The 20,666-nt window shown below is 42.6% G+C and overlaps 1 protein-coding gene across 10 annotated transcripts in view; it reads right to left on the minus strand.

Annotated features, from left to right (window-relative positions):
* Positions 1–20,666, minus strand: part of SLC4A4 (solute carrier family 4 member 4) — a 379,388-nt gene that overhangs the window by 321,463 nt on the left and 37,259 nt on the right. For 5 of the 10 annotated variants that reach the window (XM_086405458.1, XM_086405455.1, XM_086405451.1 and 2 more), the window contains one exon: positions 5,171–5,244. In XM_086405458.1, the coding sequence (XP_086261584.1) occupies positions 5,171–5,243 (73 nt within the window). In that variant the 5' untranslated portion in view covers position 5,244. Of the gene's footprint in view, positions 1–5,170; positions 5,245–5,581; positions 6,136–20,666 lie in introns of those variants that run through there. The other 5 variants (XM_086405454.1, XM_086405462.1, XM_086405461.1 and 2 more) reach the window with 3 other exon arrangements.

Genomic DNA, 20,666 nt, shown 5'->3' on the forward strand with positions numbered 1-20,666 from the left:
ATCCACTAGGTTCTCATTCACGCCTTCTTGGCAATTACGTTTTCTAACCATTGTAATTATTAACAAATGTCCACCAGGCCCCGCCTTTTCCTTAGAATACTACCTCCTCCAATACACATAAATACATCATCACAATATCCTCCACTGAAAAATAGGTTTTTAAGTCATTATGATTTCATGTCAGTAAAATGTTGAGATCTTGACCTCCCAAAACACAAAAGCCACCAGTTCACCACTTCAGTCTCTCTCTTCAAAATAAAAAAGCAAAAGAAGGAAAAAGAATACAGTGGATGTGTTTATGGGGCTTCTTTTTCTTATCAGTATAAATGATGTACATATATTAATGATCTTTGCAAAATCAACTAGGATCATTAGAGAAAAATATCATCTCATTTGACTAAGAGAAGAGAAACAGATTTCTAACTGAAAATTTAAACAAAGGTTTTAGAGGGCTATATAAATTCATTCTATGTATGCTTCATTTGGTTTATTTACACATTCATTTCTTCACTCTTGCAACAAATATTTAGTGAATGTCTACTTTGTTCCTGACCCTGTCCTACTTTTTTACTTTTATTTCCCTAAAAATAACCTTCCTGTAAATTCCATGAATTTTCAACAACACTCTCTCTCTTAATGTCCAACAGTAGACCTGGGAATTTGTAGAATTATTCTTCCATTTGGACAGATGGGAGCGCATTTCCTCTTAGACTTGGTTTTGAATGGAAGAGGAAAACCACCACAATATATCATAATGGAGTTGAGAGCACTGATCAAACTTCAGAAATGCAGATCCGTTTCAGCCAATATTGTATTTCTGTACTTTATGTTTCCTGAGTTGCTGCTTAGGATTGATGTTAAGAAAAGGGCCCCTCGTCATGAAGTTAGAGTTGCCAAGGCTTGCCGGGGAGTTACCTAGCCTTGCAGAGCCAAGGCCTTATCTCAAAGGATAAGGTGGAGTTTGCTCTTTTCCCCCTATTGCGAAATACGAGAATATTAAGTAATCTGTTTATATCATACAGATCCAAAACCCTGGCTGACTTTTTAAAGGATAAAATATCCATAGAATTTCCTCCTCTTTAGAAAAAGCTACCTGGGATCTTCCTCTCTCAACCTTGGTTCACCCAACAAATTTTGCCAATTTCCCCTAAGTGTGTTTGAAATGAAAAATCAGTCTTGTTCCTCAGAGTGGACATTTCTGGGTCCCCTTGAAAAGCAAGGAGATCAAACCAGTCAATCCTAAAGGAAATCAACACTGAATATTCACTGGAAGGACTGAAGCTGAAGCTCCAATACTTTGGCCACCTGATACAGAGCTGACTCACCGGAAAAGACCCTGATGCTGAGAAAGATTGAGGGCAGAAGGAGAAGGTGGCTAAAGAGGATGAGATGGGTTGGATGGCATCACTGACTCAATGGACATGAGTTTGAGCAGACTCAGGAAGACAGTGAAGGACAGGGAAGCCTGGAGTGCTGCAGTCCACGGGGTCACAAAGAGCTGGACCTGACTTAGCGACTGAACAACAACTGGTAACGTCAATTTGTCATCTAACAGAGCAATTCTACAGAAATGCCTGGGCTAGAGCTGGAGCCTTTAGGTATAAAAACAAACGCTGCATCTGAAATGTTACAAATTTTAAATGAGTTTACCCACAGTAACCACTCTATGCCAAAAATGTTAGCTTCACCAAACACACTGTAAAGTCACCACTGAAAGAGCAGACATACAAGCTTCTCTTTATTTTAAAGATTAAAATTGACACTGGGTTTCCTTTCTCAAGAGTATCTTTTTAAACCATTATTATAAATGTGTAAGAGGCCTGCATGCTAAGTCGCTTCAGTCATATGTGACTCTCTCAAGAGTATCTTTTTAAACCATTATTATAAATGTACAAGAGGCCTGCATGCTAAGTCACTTCAGTCGTATGCGATTCCATATCCTATGGACTGTAGCCTGCCAGGCTCCTCTGTCCATGGGGTTCTCCAGGCAAGAATACTGGAGTGAGTTGCCATGCCCTCCTCCAGGGAATTTTCCTGACCCAAGGAAACCCAAGGATGAAACCCGCATCTCCTTTGTCTCCTGCACTGGCAAGAGGGTTCTTTACCACTGGCATCACCCGGGAAGCCTGGTTTATCAGGCAAACTACATGAAAAAGAGCTTTAGATCTTTAAACATATCCCACATAGATAAATTCACTATTTAAACAGAAGATGCCCCCTCTTCTGATTCACTCTGTTCTTAGTGAGTTTCAGCCGATGGTTTTCTATTGAGTTTTTAGAATGCAGATTAAGTGTCATGCCACCCACAGAGAGTAAAGTTGAACCAGGTGAATTGAGGGTGTGGTTGAAAGTCTCAGTCTGTCTCTCTTTCTCAGAATTACAGCGTTAGAAAGAACTATGAGGCAGCATTTGACTCTTTTTGCCTTCAAGCTGAGATGAATCCAATCATCCCAAATTGAGTGACCTTAGAAAAATTTTTAAAGCATAATCATATCAAAATAACCAGAGTTACTGGAGGTCACCCTAATACTCGTTTAATGGGACTGCATCTTATTAGTGCAAATTACCTTAAAAAACAAAGTTTTATTTTAAGTTCAGTTTTGCCAAGTGTGCTGCAATATACCTCAACCATATGTATTCCAGAAGCAAGAGAAATACTGTTTGGGTAAAAGGAAACATGTTTGATAACAGAAATGTTAGGTGTTGCAGCTCCTTGCCCTTTGAATTTCTGATCCTTAAACTAGAGCACTTACTTTGGACATAAATGTACCAGAAACGCAGCTACTTCACAACAAAAATAAGTCTTCTTTCCTTTAAGAATACTCTTCTCCATGCAATTAAAAATATGAGATAGACTCATGTCCTTGAGAAAAATATTCCCATCAAAATCCTGATCAGAGGTATTCACAGTCAAATCAATTGTATCTTCATTCTCAACCACTGGAATCATGGTAAGCCACTCAAACCCATCTCCATTTCAACTTCTTTACACTGTCACCTAGACTTACTATAAAATTTAAGGGCTACCACCCTCACCAGATGAAGCCAGGTGAGAAAATGGGAAGGTCAACTGGGAAGGCACTGAATTAGAAAGAGTAGTTCCTGATTATATTTCATGACCTGTACTGTAAGGACCCCATACTGTTGTATGCCTCCACCAAATCATGGCCATAAGCAGCCATCCTACATAGTCTCAGCATTCAGCAACAGCAACTAGCTAAACAGGCTTTGAAAGAAATGTAACCAACCCACACTCCACTCAACACGAAAGATTATCATTAAAATAGAAGTTTCACCAGAATAGGAAAATACACAAAAGCCACACAGCAAGGTGAATCACCACAAAGCCAATCAATTTTACAGATATTTTGATCACCTTTGTCTTTTTGGCTTCTCCTTAAAGAAATCTATCTACAGATTTGTGTGCTACTCATTACATTGTTGTCTTAATTTTCTGCTTGAAAAATCAAGAGGGAAACTGCAGGAAATAAACTTCTTAGTCAACGTGTTAAGAAACCCATGTATAATATCCTGCTCCAGTAAAGCACTGTCAATCCTACAGATATTACAAACTCAAGAAGTGATTAACATCTCCTGAGAACTTAGCTAGAGGGTTATTCTCAAGGAACATACACACAGAGTCCATCTCATCCCCAAGCTCTCACTGATTTTTCTACTTTAATTGTTCTGAAATGATCAGATATTGGCTCAGTCCTACAGTGTTTCTTAGAGTTATCTGCTATAACTTTAAGATTCTTATCTCCTCTTTGACACTGACGGGGACAGTGACAGAATCACCACAATGGAAACTTAGCATCAAGGGTTACAAGAATCTTAAGACAAAAGTGTTACTATTTTGCTTTCACTAGCTTGGCATTTTCCCACAGTCATGCTGTAAAAGTGCAAGGAACCCATGAAACAATAAGAACAAAAATATTGTGGTTTCCTTTTTCCTAAGAAACATAGGCTTCAATTTCTAATTAGTCAGTCTCAAGAGTGTACATGCGGGAAGTGCGAAGGTGGGGGTGAGGGGCACCCACCTTCCAGTACTACACAGTCAGAAGAAACTCACCAAGGAGACATAATGGCCACATTATTCAAACTACCCCAGGTGGCACAAGAGCATCACTTGCCTGGAATCTGGTACTGAGTCTGGTTGAAGAATCACTCCAAAACACACGGCACCCACCTTCTTTATCCAACCCCACCACCTCCCTGGTCCCAGTCTTTGGTAGGCATTAATCAGACTAGGGAGTTTTCAAAATACATATGAATTCATTCTCAGGTGATTTTAAAGGGTAGAATTTATGATGTGGTTAACCAGTAAGTTTTACTTAACTTTATGAATACTGCCTAAAACCTTGCTTATTTTTAAAACTGTCATTATAAATGTTAGTAATACCCTGTATATCTGTGATGCCTTCACATGTTTTTTTTAATAACTATTAATTAAACCCTGCCTTCTCACTATCAAATAAGTAGGATGATACCCATATTACTGATAAGTCAAGAGACAAGAGAAGAGAAAGCATACTGAAAGGACCATGGTACCAGCTAAAATTTAACTCTTCTTTGGTTTTTAACTGGCACTGGGGAACATTAGCAAAAGAGTTTCTCGGGGGTTCTAAGTAAAAATAAATAAATAAATAAATACTTGTCCATCTTTTCCTAACAGAGTTGCATCTGTAAGTACCACTCTTTATATCCTCAGCTTAGACCCATGCTTCTTGCAGCAATGGTATCATTCTCTCTCTGTAACATCTGCTTCTCTATCCTGCAGGCTACAAGGAAGATATTAGAAGATACTGCCAAATATATCTATATAAATCTAGCAGCCTCCTTGAATTAGTCATTGGAGAGTGGTTAATATAATCTGGCAAAATATTTATTTTTGACAGAGAAGCACAGCTAACATAGGAACCTGCTTCAAAGTCAGATCTTTTTTTCTTGTTGTTACCTACGCAGGACCACACTGATTCAGATTCTGACAGTCCAGTGAAGTTCTTAGAATTACTTTCTGTGCTGAAGCAAAATGTGGAGATGAAATGAAACTCGAGATCAGCTTGGGTTTTTAACTTCAAAATTATAAGACATATGCCATGTATGGGTGCTATTATCTATAAAGACTTATGTATACAAATACAGACTTCCCCAGGCCCATCAAACTCACCTTCTACTTCTTCTTCATCACACACATGCTTAAGGAAGGAAGCCCCTCTGTCCAGGACAGCTTCATCCTCCATCCTATAGTAATAAAAAAGAAAAAAAGAATGCTCAGACTTCTCCTTGAGGGAGCCACTGGACGTAGCCCAGCTTCTGGGCAGGTGAACCTGCAAGCTGCTGCTCATGTTAACAGGGCAGAGTCCCTCTTCCTTTGGTGTCTGCTGCTCCTTCGCTCCTTCAGCTCCTCTCATCGGGTGCTTCAGAATATGCCGGTCCCACATAGCTTCCGTTCTAACCTTGACAGGGCCCCCGCAGGGACAGGTAAGAGAAAATCATTTCAATCCTGGAGGCTGGATGTTGGGGGTTCTCCCCTTTGGGATCTGCCCCCAAAAAAAAGACGAAAAGAAAAAAAAAATACCAAGAGAGGAAGTTTGGTGTGCCTGGAGTGCTCGTGATGGTCGTTTGTGGAAATCCAGCTTCAGTGCTTAGCTCTTTAAACACCCACTGCATAAAAATGTATACCCTCACACACACACACGCACACATGCACACCCACCCACACACAGAAAGCGACAGGGAGTTAGGCTACTGCACAGTGGGAGCCTAGCTTCCAGCCAGCCTCTTAATACCAGCACAGCCCAGTATTCTCTGTTGAGTGGCAAGCTTTGAGTCACATGTTGGCCTTACGGAAATCTGACATCTGAGGATTATCCAGCAACCCCGGCTTCAGCAACAGTCACATATATATGCCACCCATTCATTCATTTTCCACATTCTTATCGCACGTCTCTGTCTATGTATATCTGCCCTGTTAACTCTTCCCTGAAGGGCATGAAGTGCTGCATTTTGTAACCATATTATGCTGCCCTCCTGTCTCCTTACATAATAGGATCTACTCTGCAATTTCCTAGGCTAAATAAGACCTCAGGATCCATCCAAGTAATGACAGCGTTTGTACAGCCTCCCAATGCCAAATGTGTCTCTGGTTTATAGAACGAGGTAAGGTTGATTTCCATATTCGGTGACTCCTTTTCATTGCATCAACTTTGACATACAGAATTCCATGAACTCTATTTATAGTGAAAGCAGAAAGAACTCTCGAATTGCTCAAATGCTGCTACTGTCGTACCGGTCTAGAAACAAAGAACTTTCTCTGGGGACAGCTGCTCTATGTCATACCATACATGAGCCCCGCCAGAGAACCAAATGTTCACTCTGTATTCTATTCATCCAGTTATGTGCTCGGGCACTGAATCCTGTGGGTCTGTTTTCCATATTGTCTTTGTAACTTATTCTTGTGCTTCTCATATTTGTTATCATCTATATGAGATGCACTGAATTCACTTTTTCTTCCTTTCTATTTCAGGAGCATTTCCATCTCACAAAGCAACCATCTGAGCTTAAAAAGTCAGAAATCTGGTGTCAGGGAGACACCAGTTTAAAAAGCCTATTCGTACCTGTATCACCTGGAGCAAAGTATCCAAATTTTTAAGCCTCAGTTTTTCCATCTAGGAAATTGGAGGTAATAATATCAATTATGTGGGATTGCTTTGAAATTAAAATCAGGTAACACACATGAAAGCACTCAGTTTTTTTTTTTTTAATTAATTTTATTCTATTCTCAAACTTTACATAATTGTATTAGTTCTGCCAAACATCAAAATGAATCCACCACGGGTATACATGTGTTCCCCATCCTGAACCCCCCTCCCTCCTCCCTCCCCACACCATCCCTCTGGGTCGTCCCAGTGCACCAGCCCCAAGCATCCAGTATCGTGCATTGAACCTGGACTGGCATCTCGTTTCATACATGATATTTTACATGTTTCAATGGAAATAAAAGCAAAAATAAACAAATGGGACCTAATTAAACTTAAAAGCTTCTGCACATCAAAGGAAACTATTAGCAAGGTGAAAAGACAGCCTTCAGAATGGGAGAAAGCACTCAGTTTTGTCCTAGCACCTATGACATGTTTAATAAAGTTATGTTTCTTTCCTGTCTTCTTTCCTTTTTTCTTTTTTGCCTAACCTTGGTTGGCGGACAATGCCATAAAGAAACTCATTACTTTGGAAAGCTGAAGAATCTTTTCTTCTGGGATATGGCTCTTACACACAGTTCATCTTTTTCCTTTTCTATACTCTAAAAATATAAAACTAAATGCAAACAGGAAATGGGTCAGCAAACAGGATCACAGTAAAAAAGAAAATGCTGTGAAGACTTGAGAGGTCAAATCAGTTACCAGCCTCTCTGAGCCTCTGTTTTCCATGAAAATTAAATTATCCAACATACTTACCAATTCAGCAAATATTTATTTAATGTCTGCTACATTCCTGCCACTCTTGGAACTGGTACTCTTGGAGGGAGAGGAACACATGTCTGAATAAGGCAGGCAAAATGCCTCTGAAACTAATAATAAATAGATGAACAAGATAATCTTAGATATCAGTAAGTGCGATGCAGGAAAAAAAAATAATAAGGTAGTGGGCTACGTAGCATAAGGTGATTCAGATGTGGCTTCTGAGAAGGTGACATCTGAGCAGAGGCAAAAATGATAGGAAGGAACCAGGCATTTAACAATCTGGGGGCAGAATATTCCAAGCAAAGGGAAGAGCAATGCAAAGGCCCTAAAGGGGGAAGAAGTTTAGCATGTTTCAGGAACAGGGTAAGGCCAGAAGGACTGGGCAGAGGGATGGAAGGTCACTGGGAAGTAACAATGTGGAAGGAATCAGGGCCACGCAGGCCACGGTAAGCAATTAGAATGTTAGGTGTTATGGCAGCCCCTGAAGAGTTTTCAGATGGAAAGGGACTTGACCTGCTTTGTCTTTTAAAAGACCGCTCTGGCTGTTAAGTGAAAAATTCATGCATGCGTGTGAAGTCACTTCAGTTGTGTCCAACTCATTGCGACCCCATGGACTGTAGCTCACCAGGCTCCTCTGTCCATGGAATTTTCCAGGCAAGAATACTAGAGTGGGTTGCCATTTCCTCCTCTAGGGGATCTTCCCAACCCAAGGATGGAAACTGCATCTCTTAAGTCTCCAGTTTCTTTTAGTCAGGATGTTTCCTCACTAAAAGAGACTAAGAAACTATCTCAGGAGCCCAGGGAAGACTATATTTCAAGGAAGGAATCAAGAGTTCTTTTCTGGAAAGGTTATGGTTGAGATGCTTATTATATATGAAAAAGGAACTGTCAGGCACACAACTAGAGGTCAGTCTGGAGCTCAGGAGCCGAGGGCTGGGGATAAAAATTGGGAATCAATGAATAAAGCTGGTGTCTGAAGTTATTACTAGATGATATCATCCAGGAAGAAAATGCAGAAATAGAGAAGCTGACATAAGACCAAGTGCCAGGCATGCCGGGCATGCCAACATTTACAAGCAGAGCAGAGGAACAAAAGCAGTCAATGAGGTAAGAAGAAAACCAGGAAACAATGATGTCAAGGAAGCTGAGAAAAGAGAGTGTTGCTACTGAGAGGCTCAGAAAGAATCAGAATAAAAAGGGGTTTGGCAATAGGGAGGCCATTGGTGATGATGACCAAAGCACTTGAAACATACCATACACAGTGCTAGACACACACAGACAGCATTCAATCATCCCCTTTTCTCTTCCCTGACATCCTCCATTCATTCATTAGTGAATATTTGCTGAGTACCTACTAGGGGCTCTTCTGGTCACTGGAGATACAGTGATGAGCAAGACAAGAGACAGAGGCTCTAGTGTAATCGCATCTGCCTTCTTGAAGACGTCCCCTAGCAATCTGAGGGCTGATCCAAAGAGCAAGAACCCACCAGTAATACAGCATTTGTAGACCTAGATGAAGATGACAGGTTAATGGAGAAATCTCCTTAAAAGACCCTGGAAACAACAAAATACTGGATCCTGTACTATTGCATCTACACTCCTAGTACTTACTATCTCCCCTTCAGGAAACAAAGAGTAGTGTAGCCCACATTTCTTTTCAAAGTGCACGCTTTCTGGTCCTATAACCTACAGAATCCAACACAACTTCCTATAGTCATTTCTGCACCCCTACCACTAACCAAGCTGGTCCCAAAGCCATTTACTAACTTTTCACACATTTCCTAAATGAAAAGGTTAGCTTTTGCACCTAAGCTCTTCCCCAAATCGCACACAACAAACAATCAAAGCAGAAGTGAAGGAAGTCAACAGTAACAACTAAAGGAGACTAGACAAGCTTTAATGCCAAAATCACTTCCTAGGCGGAGAAAACCATCCAGCCTGACTGAAGCACTGTGCACAGGCTCCGGGTTAGAGGGAGCATAATGGTAGGGGCATTCGTTGGCTCTTTGATACATATTTCACATTCCCTCCAAGACTATACATAGCAAGTAACTAGAAACCTAGTTCTTTCTGGTGGACAGTGCGGAGCATCTGTAAGCACCCTCCTTCCTGTAAAAAGTGCAAAGGAAAATGCAAACTGAAAATATAGAACCTGCATGCCCAGAGCAGCCCTTTCCTTGTCAAGAGCAAGTGCAGCCTGGCACATCTCGGCTTTGACACAGAATTCAGGGATTTTATAGCTTTCTTCCATCTTTATACCACAAGTGTCCATTGTTGGGGTTTGTGCACACCCCACCCGAGACCAAATCCTCTCAGCAGTTGCTTGCTATTATTAGTAAGACAGAGATATCTTTTAAAATGCCCCGTCTGACCCAACCAGTTTTTCCCTCTATCAGTAGGAAGAAATGAACTCCTCTAGTTCCTAATCAGGCCCCCAAAATCTATGCTAAAATGTTCCTTTCACACCAACTGCACTTGCTGAAAACAAAGAAGGGAGGGAGCATGCTTCTAAACAGTTCCCTAGGCTGCTCTTGTCGTCAGCATGAGGCAAAGTTCAGAATAGATTTGGAAGCTTCTCACCAGCATCACGGGGAGAAGGGTCATACCAGTCAGTATAAAATCCACGCGGGGCCAACACTGCCTTCCTTCAGCAGGACGTCTGACAGCAGAAGTCAGACCCCTTCCCCCAGCAATCCACATACCCAATGTGGGGCTTCTCCCATCCTCTGTTATGCTGGGAGCTGCAAGTGATTTAACTGTAACCCATGTCAAATCAGCTGCCAAACAGACTGGCCCTCAACAGCCGGTCCTAATCACTGCACAGGCTTGTAAGGGTGACTTAAGCCTGGCACGAGAAACATTTGTGCAAAACTGTCGGCCATTGGGCCCTGGGCACCCATCTACATTCCACCCCTCTGAGTTCCCAGCCCTAGAGCCCTCGCCAACTGCCAACGTGCTCACCAGCTAGTCCACACAGCGCATGCAGCTGCCACTCAGCCAGTCAGCAAGTGGCAGGCCGCCAGCACGCAAGTTTCAGAATGCGAGCATGCCCCGTCACAGTGCTGCTAAAGGTTGAAGGTCTCTGTGTGCTAGCCTTTAGATTCGCCTCACTTGCCCTCCCACCTCCCTTCTCTCACCCCTCCCGGGTTCTGCCTCCCACGGTAGCATTTCACTCGTCTCTATAGTAACAGCATCTGGTTTCAGGGTTATAACTTTATGCAGAGCATTTCTCCTCCGAAGCAAGGGCTTTTGCCAAAGGATGCACTAGCAGCAAAAAGGCTGCTGCTTAAGGTGGAGCCACATGTTCCCTTGTCACCCCCCAGAATGCGGCTATGTTCTCAGCTGCAGGGTCACAGCAGCGGCACCGCTCAGACCCAGAGAAGCAGAAAACAGCCCTTCCACCTTGGTATGCCCACTCCCACTGCCAGCCCCTCTCCTCCACACCCTGCTCTCCACTTAGCTGCACGGGGATCGAATGAATACTGGTGCTTCCTGATTGCTTTCAAGAAGGCACCAGACCATGCACAGCACCCTCAGGAGCAGAGTAGCTCCAGTTGTTCATACGTCTGTATCTGAGCTCAACACCACTGGTTCTTTCCATGCATACAGCTTAAAATTTACTACTTAACCTCATATTTAAACTCATCTCACTTTATCCTCACTAGCCTGATCTGTTTACAAGAGCCAAGGAACCCCGTAATCTCTCACTTTACAACAGCTTTCCCATGCACAGCAAATGTTTACACACATGCCCGCACACACCAAAGTGACGCACGGAGGGGAGTGGACAAGTACCAGGAAGTGAAGAGTTGTATTATCATTGTTATTACTTGTTGCTGCTGTAAATTTATATTTACACTGTGTGTAAGGGCCTTTCCTTGAGGGGTACAAGGAGTTCGTCTCAAGTCTCAGAGCTCAATGCAGGTTGCCCCTGCTTCTCAGCTGGTTAGATCACGTGAGAGGCAAAAAAAAATTGGTATTTTCACAGGTCTTTTTCAGGAGCCACCAGTACTGACATTTACAAGTATACACTCACACACACACACACACAGACACGCACATCTCTCCGAATTCTATTTCCTATTCAAATCATCTCCAAGAAGAGGGGAATCATTAGCATCACCAATCATTTGCCAGTGTAATGTTTTCAAACTTTGGAAACCACACAGTGTTTTATTGGTGTCTTTGTCGTTTTGGAAAATCTGCTTTCCACGTTTTCAACACACACGTAAAGAACAGCATCAGTTAGTTCTCCAAAAGCACAGGCAACAGGGGCCAGCAATCCCAGCGCTGCAAAGAATACTGCCATCTATCGGCCACATGTGTTCACTACAGGGAAGTGGAGGGCAGGAGCGGAGGAAAAGTTGCAACAGTTTCCTTCCTAACTTCACCAGTCCCCACCAGTGCTGAGAAGGCCTTTGGCTTCCACAGGGAGGAAAGAGAAGGACGTGGGCGCTGGCTTAACCGTGGAGACTGCTGGAGCTCTGGAAATACCTACTGGGGAAAAGAAACTTCAGTGTGGCAAACCCAAAAGATGACTAATAGCAGAGCCGAGCCCCGGCAATCAGGAGGCAACAAAGCCAAACAGGTCCCCTCAGCAGAGTTCACGAGGGCCCTCAGTTCATTTCAGTCGCTCAGTTGTGTCTGATTCTTTGCGGCCCCATGGACTGCAGCACGCCAGGCTTCCCTGTCCATCACCATCTCCCTGAGCTTGTTCAAACTCATGTCCATCAAGTCCGGGATGCCTCATCAGGCTGTAAATGCATCAATACACAGGCCCCGGTCCAGGGAGAAAGGGATGACAGCCCCTCACAAAACCAGACTGCAGACTGGATAAAAGATGAAAACTGAATCCCGAACAGGATCACACCACACATAATTCTGGTTTATGAACTGCAGTATTTTTGAAATGACCAAAATTTAGATACGAAGGGCAGGTTAGTGTGACAAGAGTACAGAGATGGCAGAGGTGGTGTTCGTTGTTATAAAAAGGTGACAGAAAACAGATTTGGAAATTTCAAATCCAACTCCTTGCTGACTTGGTCCTGTTGAGCATCTCACTTGTGGTGATGAATACATGAATCTACACAGGTAATAAAACTATACAGAACAGAAAACATACACACATATACAAAGAAATGAGTACAAACAGGAAATCTGAATAACTGCATTATATGTGATCAGAAAATCATGGTTGTGAGATTATACCAAAATCCTGGTTGTGATATTATACTAAAGTTTTGCAAAAAGTTAACAGTGAGGTAATACTAGCCATATAGAAGTGATCTCTTTGTATTAGTTCTAAAAATACATGTGAATCTATATTTATTTCAATAAAAGTTTCAATTAAAAAAGCTCATCTGCAAATCTGCTTTTTTAAACTTTATTTCACGTGATGGTTAGTTACAGAAGCTGGTCCATCCACACATATGCAGAATCAAGTAAAATGGTGCAAATCCCAGACATGCACTTTAGTAACTGTAACCTTGGGAGAGTTAGCTAACCGCTCACTTCAATTGTCCTTAAAAATGACCCTAAACACTTGATAAGTGATTCAGGGGATTAAGTATGTTCCCAGAGTAAATAAACTTAATTAATTTTAGTTGAATCTAAATCTAAGGCTTCAAGAACCCAGAAAGTATAGTAACTAACAGGCCTACAATCCCGAAGGCTGTAATTCTGTCCCCACGGGCAAATGCCTGGGAGTATCAACTGGGGAGACCAGCAATGAACTGCCCCTCGAGGCTGGGTATCAAACTCCTCTCTCCCATCTTCTTCATGTTGGGGACACTGTCTTCAGATGGCTGACTGAGTTCTGAAAGGAACTTCATTGCTGCAGCAGGCTCAGCAATAAAGGACAAGAAAAGAACTGGTGGTGTGGGACTTCCCTGGTGGTCCAGGGGCTAACACTCCACTCTCCCAATGCATGGGGTGGGGGGCGCCCTGTGTTCGGTGCCTGGTCAGGGAACTAGATGCCACATGCCACAACTAAAGACCCCACATGCAGCAATAAAGATCAAAGATCCTGCACATCGCAATTAAGACTCGGTGCAGCAAAATAAATACATAAAATTCTTTTTCAAGAACTAGTAGCAGGATGGAGACAGGGACTCTGGGTTGAGGAAGGGCGTGGAAGCTCAGGACTGGTGACAGATGAAAGCAGAATGTGCTGGAGAGGGTATTTTGTGCTGAAAAGGGAACAGCTCGTCTGACCCCGTGGGACACCCGCCTGAATTACCCTTGAAAAGTGAAGTGAAGTGTTAGTCGTGTCTGACATCTTTGAGACCTCATGGACTGTAACCCACTAGGCTCCTCTGCCTGTAGGATTCTCCAGGCAAGAATACTGGAGTGGATCCCCTGCCCTCCTCCAGGGGATCTTCCCAACCCAGGGATTGAACCTGGGTCTCCTGCATTGCAGGCAGATTCTTTACCATCTGAGCCACCAGGGAAGCCTGAATTACCCTTACATCATTTAATTTACTTTAATGAGTAGATCTACTTGTTTTCCTGACTACCATATGTTACAGCTTCTGACCGGAGTTCCTATGTCAAAAATTCAGCACTTTGCCCAGTGAAAGTTTTCCTGGAGTTTTGACTGTTAGGGACAGGAAACGGAGGCTCCCTTCTCAACTCATAACTTGCAACTGTCCTTCCTCAAAGGCTCTGGAGTGAAAACAGAAAGATCCTAAGAGAGGGGGGTGGCAAGAATGGAAAGACTGGGACTTCTCTTCAGGAGTCAGGAGGATGGCTCTGAGCACGTCCGTCCTGTCCCCCGAATTCACTGCCAGGTCTCCAGCCAAGAGCCAAACTGAACCAGCTGTCGTGTAAAGAAGGCAGAGTAAAGGGAAGAAGGGAAGCAACTCTTCCATTCGATAGGGAAGACAGCCCTATCAAAAGGGCTTCGATAGCTGGAAACCCACCCTGCAACACGCCAACTTCAGGCTTAGAAGTGAGTGTATCATGACTGGATTGCTACCTGCCCTCCCACCGATGGTTTCTAACTGGTCTTCCTGGCTCTGAACTCACTCCCCACTTATCCATCCATCTAGAGAACACAGTCTGGTATCATTCTCCTTTTAAAGATCATTCATTACATTGAAGATGAAGTTCAAACTGCTCAACATGGAACTGAAGACTTATCATGAGCTTTCTACACAGAGTTCCTGCCACTCTCCATACCATCCCACTCCCGGATTAGGCTACCATGCCTTTGTGGACATGCTGTTTCCTCTAAATAACACATTGCCCTGGTTAACCCATTCTTCTAGACCCTACTCTCTAGAACACTCTCTACATTCTTAGACACACCCTTCCCCCAAAAAAGCCACACTCCTTTCCCCATTCTTCACTGGCTCGTTAAATGTGTCTGCTTCTCATGGAGCATGTACAACAGAGAACATCACCATCACTGAACCTCACACAACTGTCCTCGGACACATCATGGCAGACTTCTGCACCACCGTATAAGCTCTTTGAGAGCAAATACCATCCTTCTGAAGTCTTTCTAATTCCAGATTCAAGCACAGTCACTACACATAGTATAGTGAAAGTGAAGTTGTTCAGTCGTGTCCAAGTCTTTGCAACCGCCGTGGACAGTAGCCTACTAGGCTCCTTCAGTTCAGTTCCGTTCAGTCGCTCAGTCGTGTCCGACTCTTTGTGACCCCATGAATCGCAGCACGCCAGGCCTCCCTGTCCATCATCAACTCCCGGAGTTCACTCAGACTCATGTCCATCGAGTCAGTGATGCCATCCAGCCATCTCATCCTCTGTCATCTCCTTCTCCTCTTGCCCCCAATCCCTCCCAGCATCAGGGTCTTTTCCAATGAGTCAACTCTTCGCATGAGGTGGCCAAAGTATTGGAGTTTCAGCCTCAGCATCATTCCTTCCAATGAACACACAGGACTGGTCTACTTTAGGATGGACTGGCTGGATCTCCTAGCAGTCCAAGGGACTCTCAAGCGTCTTCTTCAACACCACAGTTCAAAAGCATCAATCCTTGGGCACTCAGCCTTCTTCACAGTCCAACTCTCACATCCATACATGACCACTGGAAAAACCATAGCCTAGGCTCCTTAGTCCATGGAAATTTTCCAGGCAAGAGTACTGGAGTAGGTTGCCATTTCCTCTTTAAATGTTGAAGAATGAATGAACGGATCAATCAGTCAGCTAACCCGGGATGCTACATCTACGACTTTGCCTTATAAAGGCCAACCACATCTGCTATCACCCATGGTCAGGACAGCTGGCCAGCACACGATGCCATTTAAATTGGATTACAACATTACTCATGTTCCACTTGCACTACTCTATGAAAATAAAATATGTACTTTGGGAGGAAAAAAAAAACAAGTGAGGAAGGAGTACACTGAGAGCACACACATGTTTGGAACTAACATATCTCTAAATGCAAAGACCTTGAGTGTAGTTTCCAAACATGAACCCCATTTACAAGCTAACTTTTAATCACTTGTCAAAACAGCGATTTGCTCCAAAGAGTGAGGAAAAGGCTACGCTATATCCCCTGAATGATGTTATGTCTGTGGGTGAATTATGAGATTTTTTTTTAAATAATCCTAATTATTTAACTTTCTCCTAATTACCTAACTTGAGAACTTAACCCTTTCTATAGACTATAATTATAATTGCACAGAAATATGTAAAATTAAAATCAAGAGAATTTCCCTTTGTCTACTTTTGAAAAGAAGTTTAAAAATAAATAATTTTTTTTTAAATTTATTAAAGTTAAGCAGTATCTAGATCTGTCACACAATAGGTTGAAAGCAAATATCTGCTTAATAATTATACAAATGAACAAACTTAAATCACAGCTTAAACTGCTTTAAAAATCCAGAAGAAGCATGAGAAGCCATCAGTTTAGTTCAGTTCAGTCACTCAGTTGTGTTCAATTATTTGCGACCTCATGGACTGCAGCACGCCAGGCTTCCCTGTCCATCACCAACTCCTGAAACTTGCTTAAACTCATATCCATCTTCTCGGTGATGCCGTCCAACCATTTCATCCTCTGTCATCCCCTTCTCCTCCTGCCTTCAATCTTTCCCAACATCAGGGTCTTTTCCAATGAGTCAAGTTCTTTGCATCAGGTGGCCAAAGTATTGGAGTTTCAGCTTCGGCATCAGGTAGCTGAAGTACTGGAGTTTCAGCTTCAGCATCAGGTAGCTGAAGTATTGGAGCTTCAGCTTCAGCATCAGTCCTTCCAATGAATATTCAGGACTTATCTCCTTTAGGAGACAGGCTGGATTTGCTTGCAGTCCAAGGGACTCTCAAGAGTCTTCTCCAACACCACAGTTCAAAAGCATCAATTCTTCAACACTCAGCTTTCTTTATGGTCTAACTCTCACATCCATACATGACTACTGGAATAATCATAGCTTTGACTAGATGGATCTTTGTCAGCAAAGTAATGTCTCTGCTTTATAACATGCTGTCTAGGTTTATCATAGGTTTTCTTCCAAGGAGCAAGCGTCTTTTAATTTCATGGCTACAGTCACCATCTGCACTGATTTTGGAGCCCAAGAAAATAAAGAGAAGGCTCAATTTTGTTCCTCAACCTGCAACTGAACAAATAAAACTCTGTAATGTGTTTAGGTAAACCAATAAAGACGCTGGATAGCAAATACCTGCAAAAGGAAATTAGGATTTGAAATGTCAACATAAACTTTGAGCTCTGGAAATTGCAGCCTAACTTTAAAATTATACGTAGTCAATGTTAATTATCTATAGTAATTAGCACAGGGACAGCCCAGATAACCAGAGTTAATTTCGTACTTCTCCTCTGAGTCTGTGATTTGGCAGACATTCACTCCGGCTTTTACAGTGACCTCAGGTTAGATCCAGGTTGGCAGGTGGACAGGAACTCCAGAGTAGGCGTCTGTTCCGGGACACAGTGCTGGGAGTCAGCTGGAGGGCAGCTGAGCAGGTACAGCCCATGACCTCCCACCTCTGACACCAAGAGCTGACCCTGAAGAAAACAGCCTTCCCTTCCCACCTCTACCTGAGTGGCAGTCACCTCATTCACATCTTCCATCTTGAGCCACCACAACAGGTGGCAAGGATGAGGCTCCTGGCATTCTACTGAGTTCTTGTTACATGCCAGGCACTGTGTTAAGCGTCACACATGGAGTATTTCATTCGTGATGCTGTAAAATTGTGCCCAGCTGGCTTAATAACAGGATGGGGCTGAAGGTTCTAGTTATAAGATTTCAATACCTATAACAATGTGGGACTGAGGATAGGGACTCTGATTATCAATTAATTTTTCAAAAGTCCCATGTTTAAAACATCTACTACATACCAAGTGTTGGGCTCATCACTTTACAATGCTTGTCTGATTCAATCCCCACGACAACCCCATAAGGTAAACACTTTCAACATACCCATGTAGAATTGTAATTTTAAGTTGATAATTTACTCAAAATCACACAGTAAGCTAAGACCCAGGCAGGAAGTTTATCTTAAGCACTCTCCTATACCCCTTCATAACTAATCTAACGGATGTCCATCAACGATCAACTTCAAGAATCTTTTTTTATCTTACTTAACTTCAATATGCCTTCTCATAACTTCAGATTCTATCACTTACACTCACCTCTTACCCTATCTGGGTGTACCTACTGGCCAAAAGTTGAAGGACCCTATGACAGGCTTCCCAAATAAATATCTTTATTTAATAAACACTGAGGTTAAGCTTACTATGTGCCAGTCACTGTTGTAACTGCTACAAATATTATTAGCTCATTTAATTTTTACAACAGTCTAGTGAAGTGTGAATCATTTTTATCATCATGAACTCTGAGGCACAGAGAGATTAAGTAACTTACCAAAGTCACACAGCTAATAATTGTCAAAGTCAGGATTCAAACCCAGGTTGTCTAGATCTCCAAGTCTGTGCTCTTAGCCATTATATGTCATGCTGCCTCCCTTCACCTAATTTGACTGATCTGTTTCAAACTCTCCAGGAATCCAGGCTCACAAAGATTAAACAGATCTTTGGAGAAACAGCAGACTCACCAGAATACCTCCAGAGTATGCAGACCCAAGACACTCACTCATAAAACTCCTCCTCTCAATCCTATTCTGCAAATGTTCAAACTCACAAATAACATGGTAACATATAATTTCTGATATAATATGTGGTCAAGTGTAACTGTACAAGTTTCTGAACTCAAGGAAAAGAGGGATATCAGGATGACCTGCAGTTCCGGGGGTGTGCCATCTGCCAGGCTCAGTCTGGGTTCACCAGTAGCACAGGGCTCACCATGAGCATCTCTACAGAGCACAAATGACTACATGGTATGACCCTTCAGGGCTACCAGCAAATAGCCAAAAGGGTCTACTGTATCAAAAGTCAGAAGAATGCATCACTTCCCATGTGGGCTATACTACTAAGCAGAAAAACTTTATCTCATAAACATGAAGTTTAAACATATAAGCACTGCTCACTGTTACATGAACAATGAAAATACTTCTCTAATCCACATTCCCTTACCAAAATGTCTCTTACCACAATACAGTAAGTCCCCTGCATACAAACATTCAAGTTGCAAACTTTCAAAGACGTGAATATGCATTAGCATGTCCAATCACATGTGAATATGCATTTGAGTGTCCAATGACATTAAGTTAATTCACGTGTCTGGTGTACACCGAAACATGAGTGCATCTCTGCAAGTAGCTGTGCTCTTATGTAGTTTACTGTACAGATCTGTATAGAGTACAATAGTACAGTATCTTTATAGATAGAGTTGAATCAAGCAAGGAACCAGAACCTGTGTGTCAATGTCAGGCATGAGTGAAACTGCAGCTTGCCCTCCACCTCCTATTGCTGACAATCCTTCAGCTCCACCACCTCCCACCAGTTTATTGCTGTATGCCAGCTGTTGTACTGTACTACTGCACTTTTCAAAGTATTGGACTGTAAGATTAAAAATGTTTTATTTTTTGTGTATTTGTTTTTTATGTATTATTTGCATTTAAAAGTGTTATAACCTTATTACTGTACAGTACTATGCAGCCAATTGTGCTAGTTGGGTACTTAGGCTAACTTTGTTGGTCCTAAGAACAAACTGGAATTACAAACATGCTCTCAGAACAGAACTCATTCATATGAAGTAGACTTACTGTACTTTTCAAAGTTTATCCTTCAGTTTCCTCAAGGAATCTCTCAGTGTATACTTGTGATCAAATTTTCCCAAAGTTTAACTCATCTACTCTTTCATTGAACCAATTGAGTGTCTCCTATGAATAGCCCTTATTCTAGGCACTAAGGATAAATCCATAGTGGAAAAACAGGCAAGATGGAAAATTTAAAAGTAAACTGCATAATACATTAGAAGGTGATCCTGCTACGGGAAAAAATGTAAGAAAGGAAGAGATTTAGGGGGAGCTAGAGGGATGGGATACAATGGGAATCAGTTTTAAATAGGCAGTTAGGAGAGATCTCGCTCAGTGACACTTTGAGCAGAGACTTGAAGGAGATGAGGAAGTAATTATTCAAGGGAAAAACAAATACAAAGGCCCTGAGGCAGGAGAGTGGCAGATTCTTGGGCCATCAAGCAGGCCAGTGGCTACAGCAGAGCAGGCTGGGAATCAAGTCCAGAGAGAGAGAGCTAACACAGGAGCAGCCGCCGTGGCCTGGGAGGCTACTCAGAGGGCTTAGCCATTTACTCTGAGCAACTAGAAACCACTGGGGGATTCTGAGCAGCAGTGATATTTCCTCAAGCTTACAGTCTTCTTTACTTTTTAAATCTCTGTCATTAAATAAACATCTTCATGAAGGCCCTTCCTGGAACCTGATTCTACCCAGAAGGTCTTCCAGGAGCCATAGCATGAAAGTTACCAGCAGGTCTGCCAGGGCAGCTTCCTACAGCAGCCAGGCCCCTTCTCAGGTGCAGACCCACCTGAGAAGACAGGATCCCCAGCGGTCAGAGCCTGTGCACTGACTTCCGCCTCGGGTCAGTCCTCTGAACTCCGGCTGATCTGCATTAACTTTATAGTCATATAATCTTTATTAACTTCTGCAAACTAGCCTCAAAGTTCATGACTTCTGCAGTTGCCACCTGAATCCTCACCTACCTAAATGTGCCCCAGGGATGGCAACTCAGTGTTAGAAGATGCCAAAGCAGATGACTAATACCTACGTGTCAAGAGAACAGCATGGAATTGATTTGTTGGTGGCTTTTTAAC

This window comes from Bos grunniens, chromosome 6 (genome assembly GCF_055505025.1).
Source record: "Bos grunniens cultivar Pamir isolate PY7600 chromosome 6, Bosgru_T2T1.0, whole genome shotgun sequence".
Taxonomy (NCBI): Eukaryota; Metazoa; Chordata; class Mammalia; order Artiodactyla; family Bovidae; genus Bos; species Bos grunniens.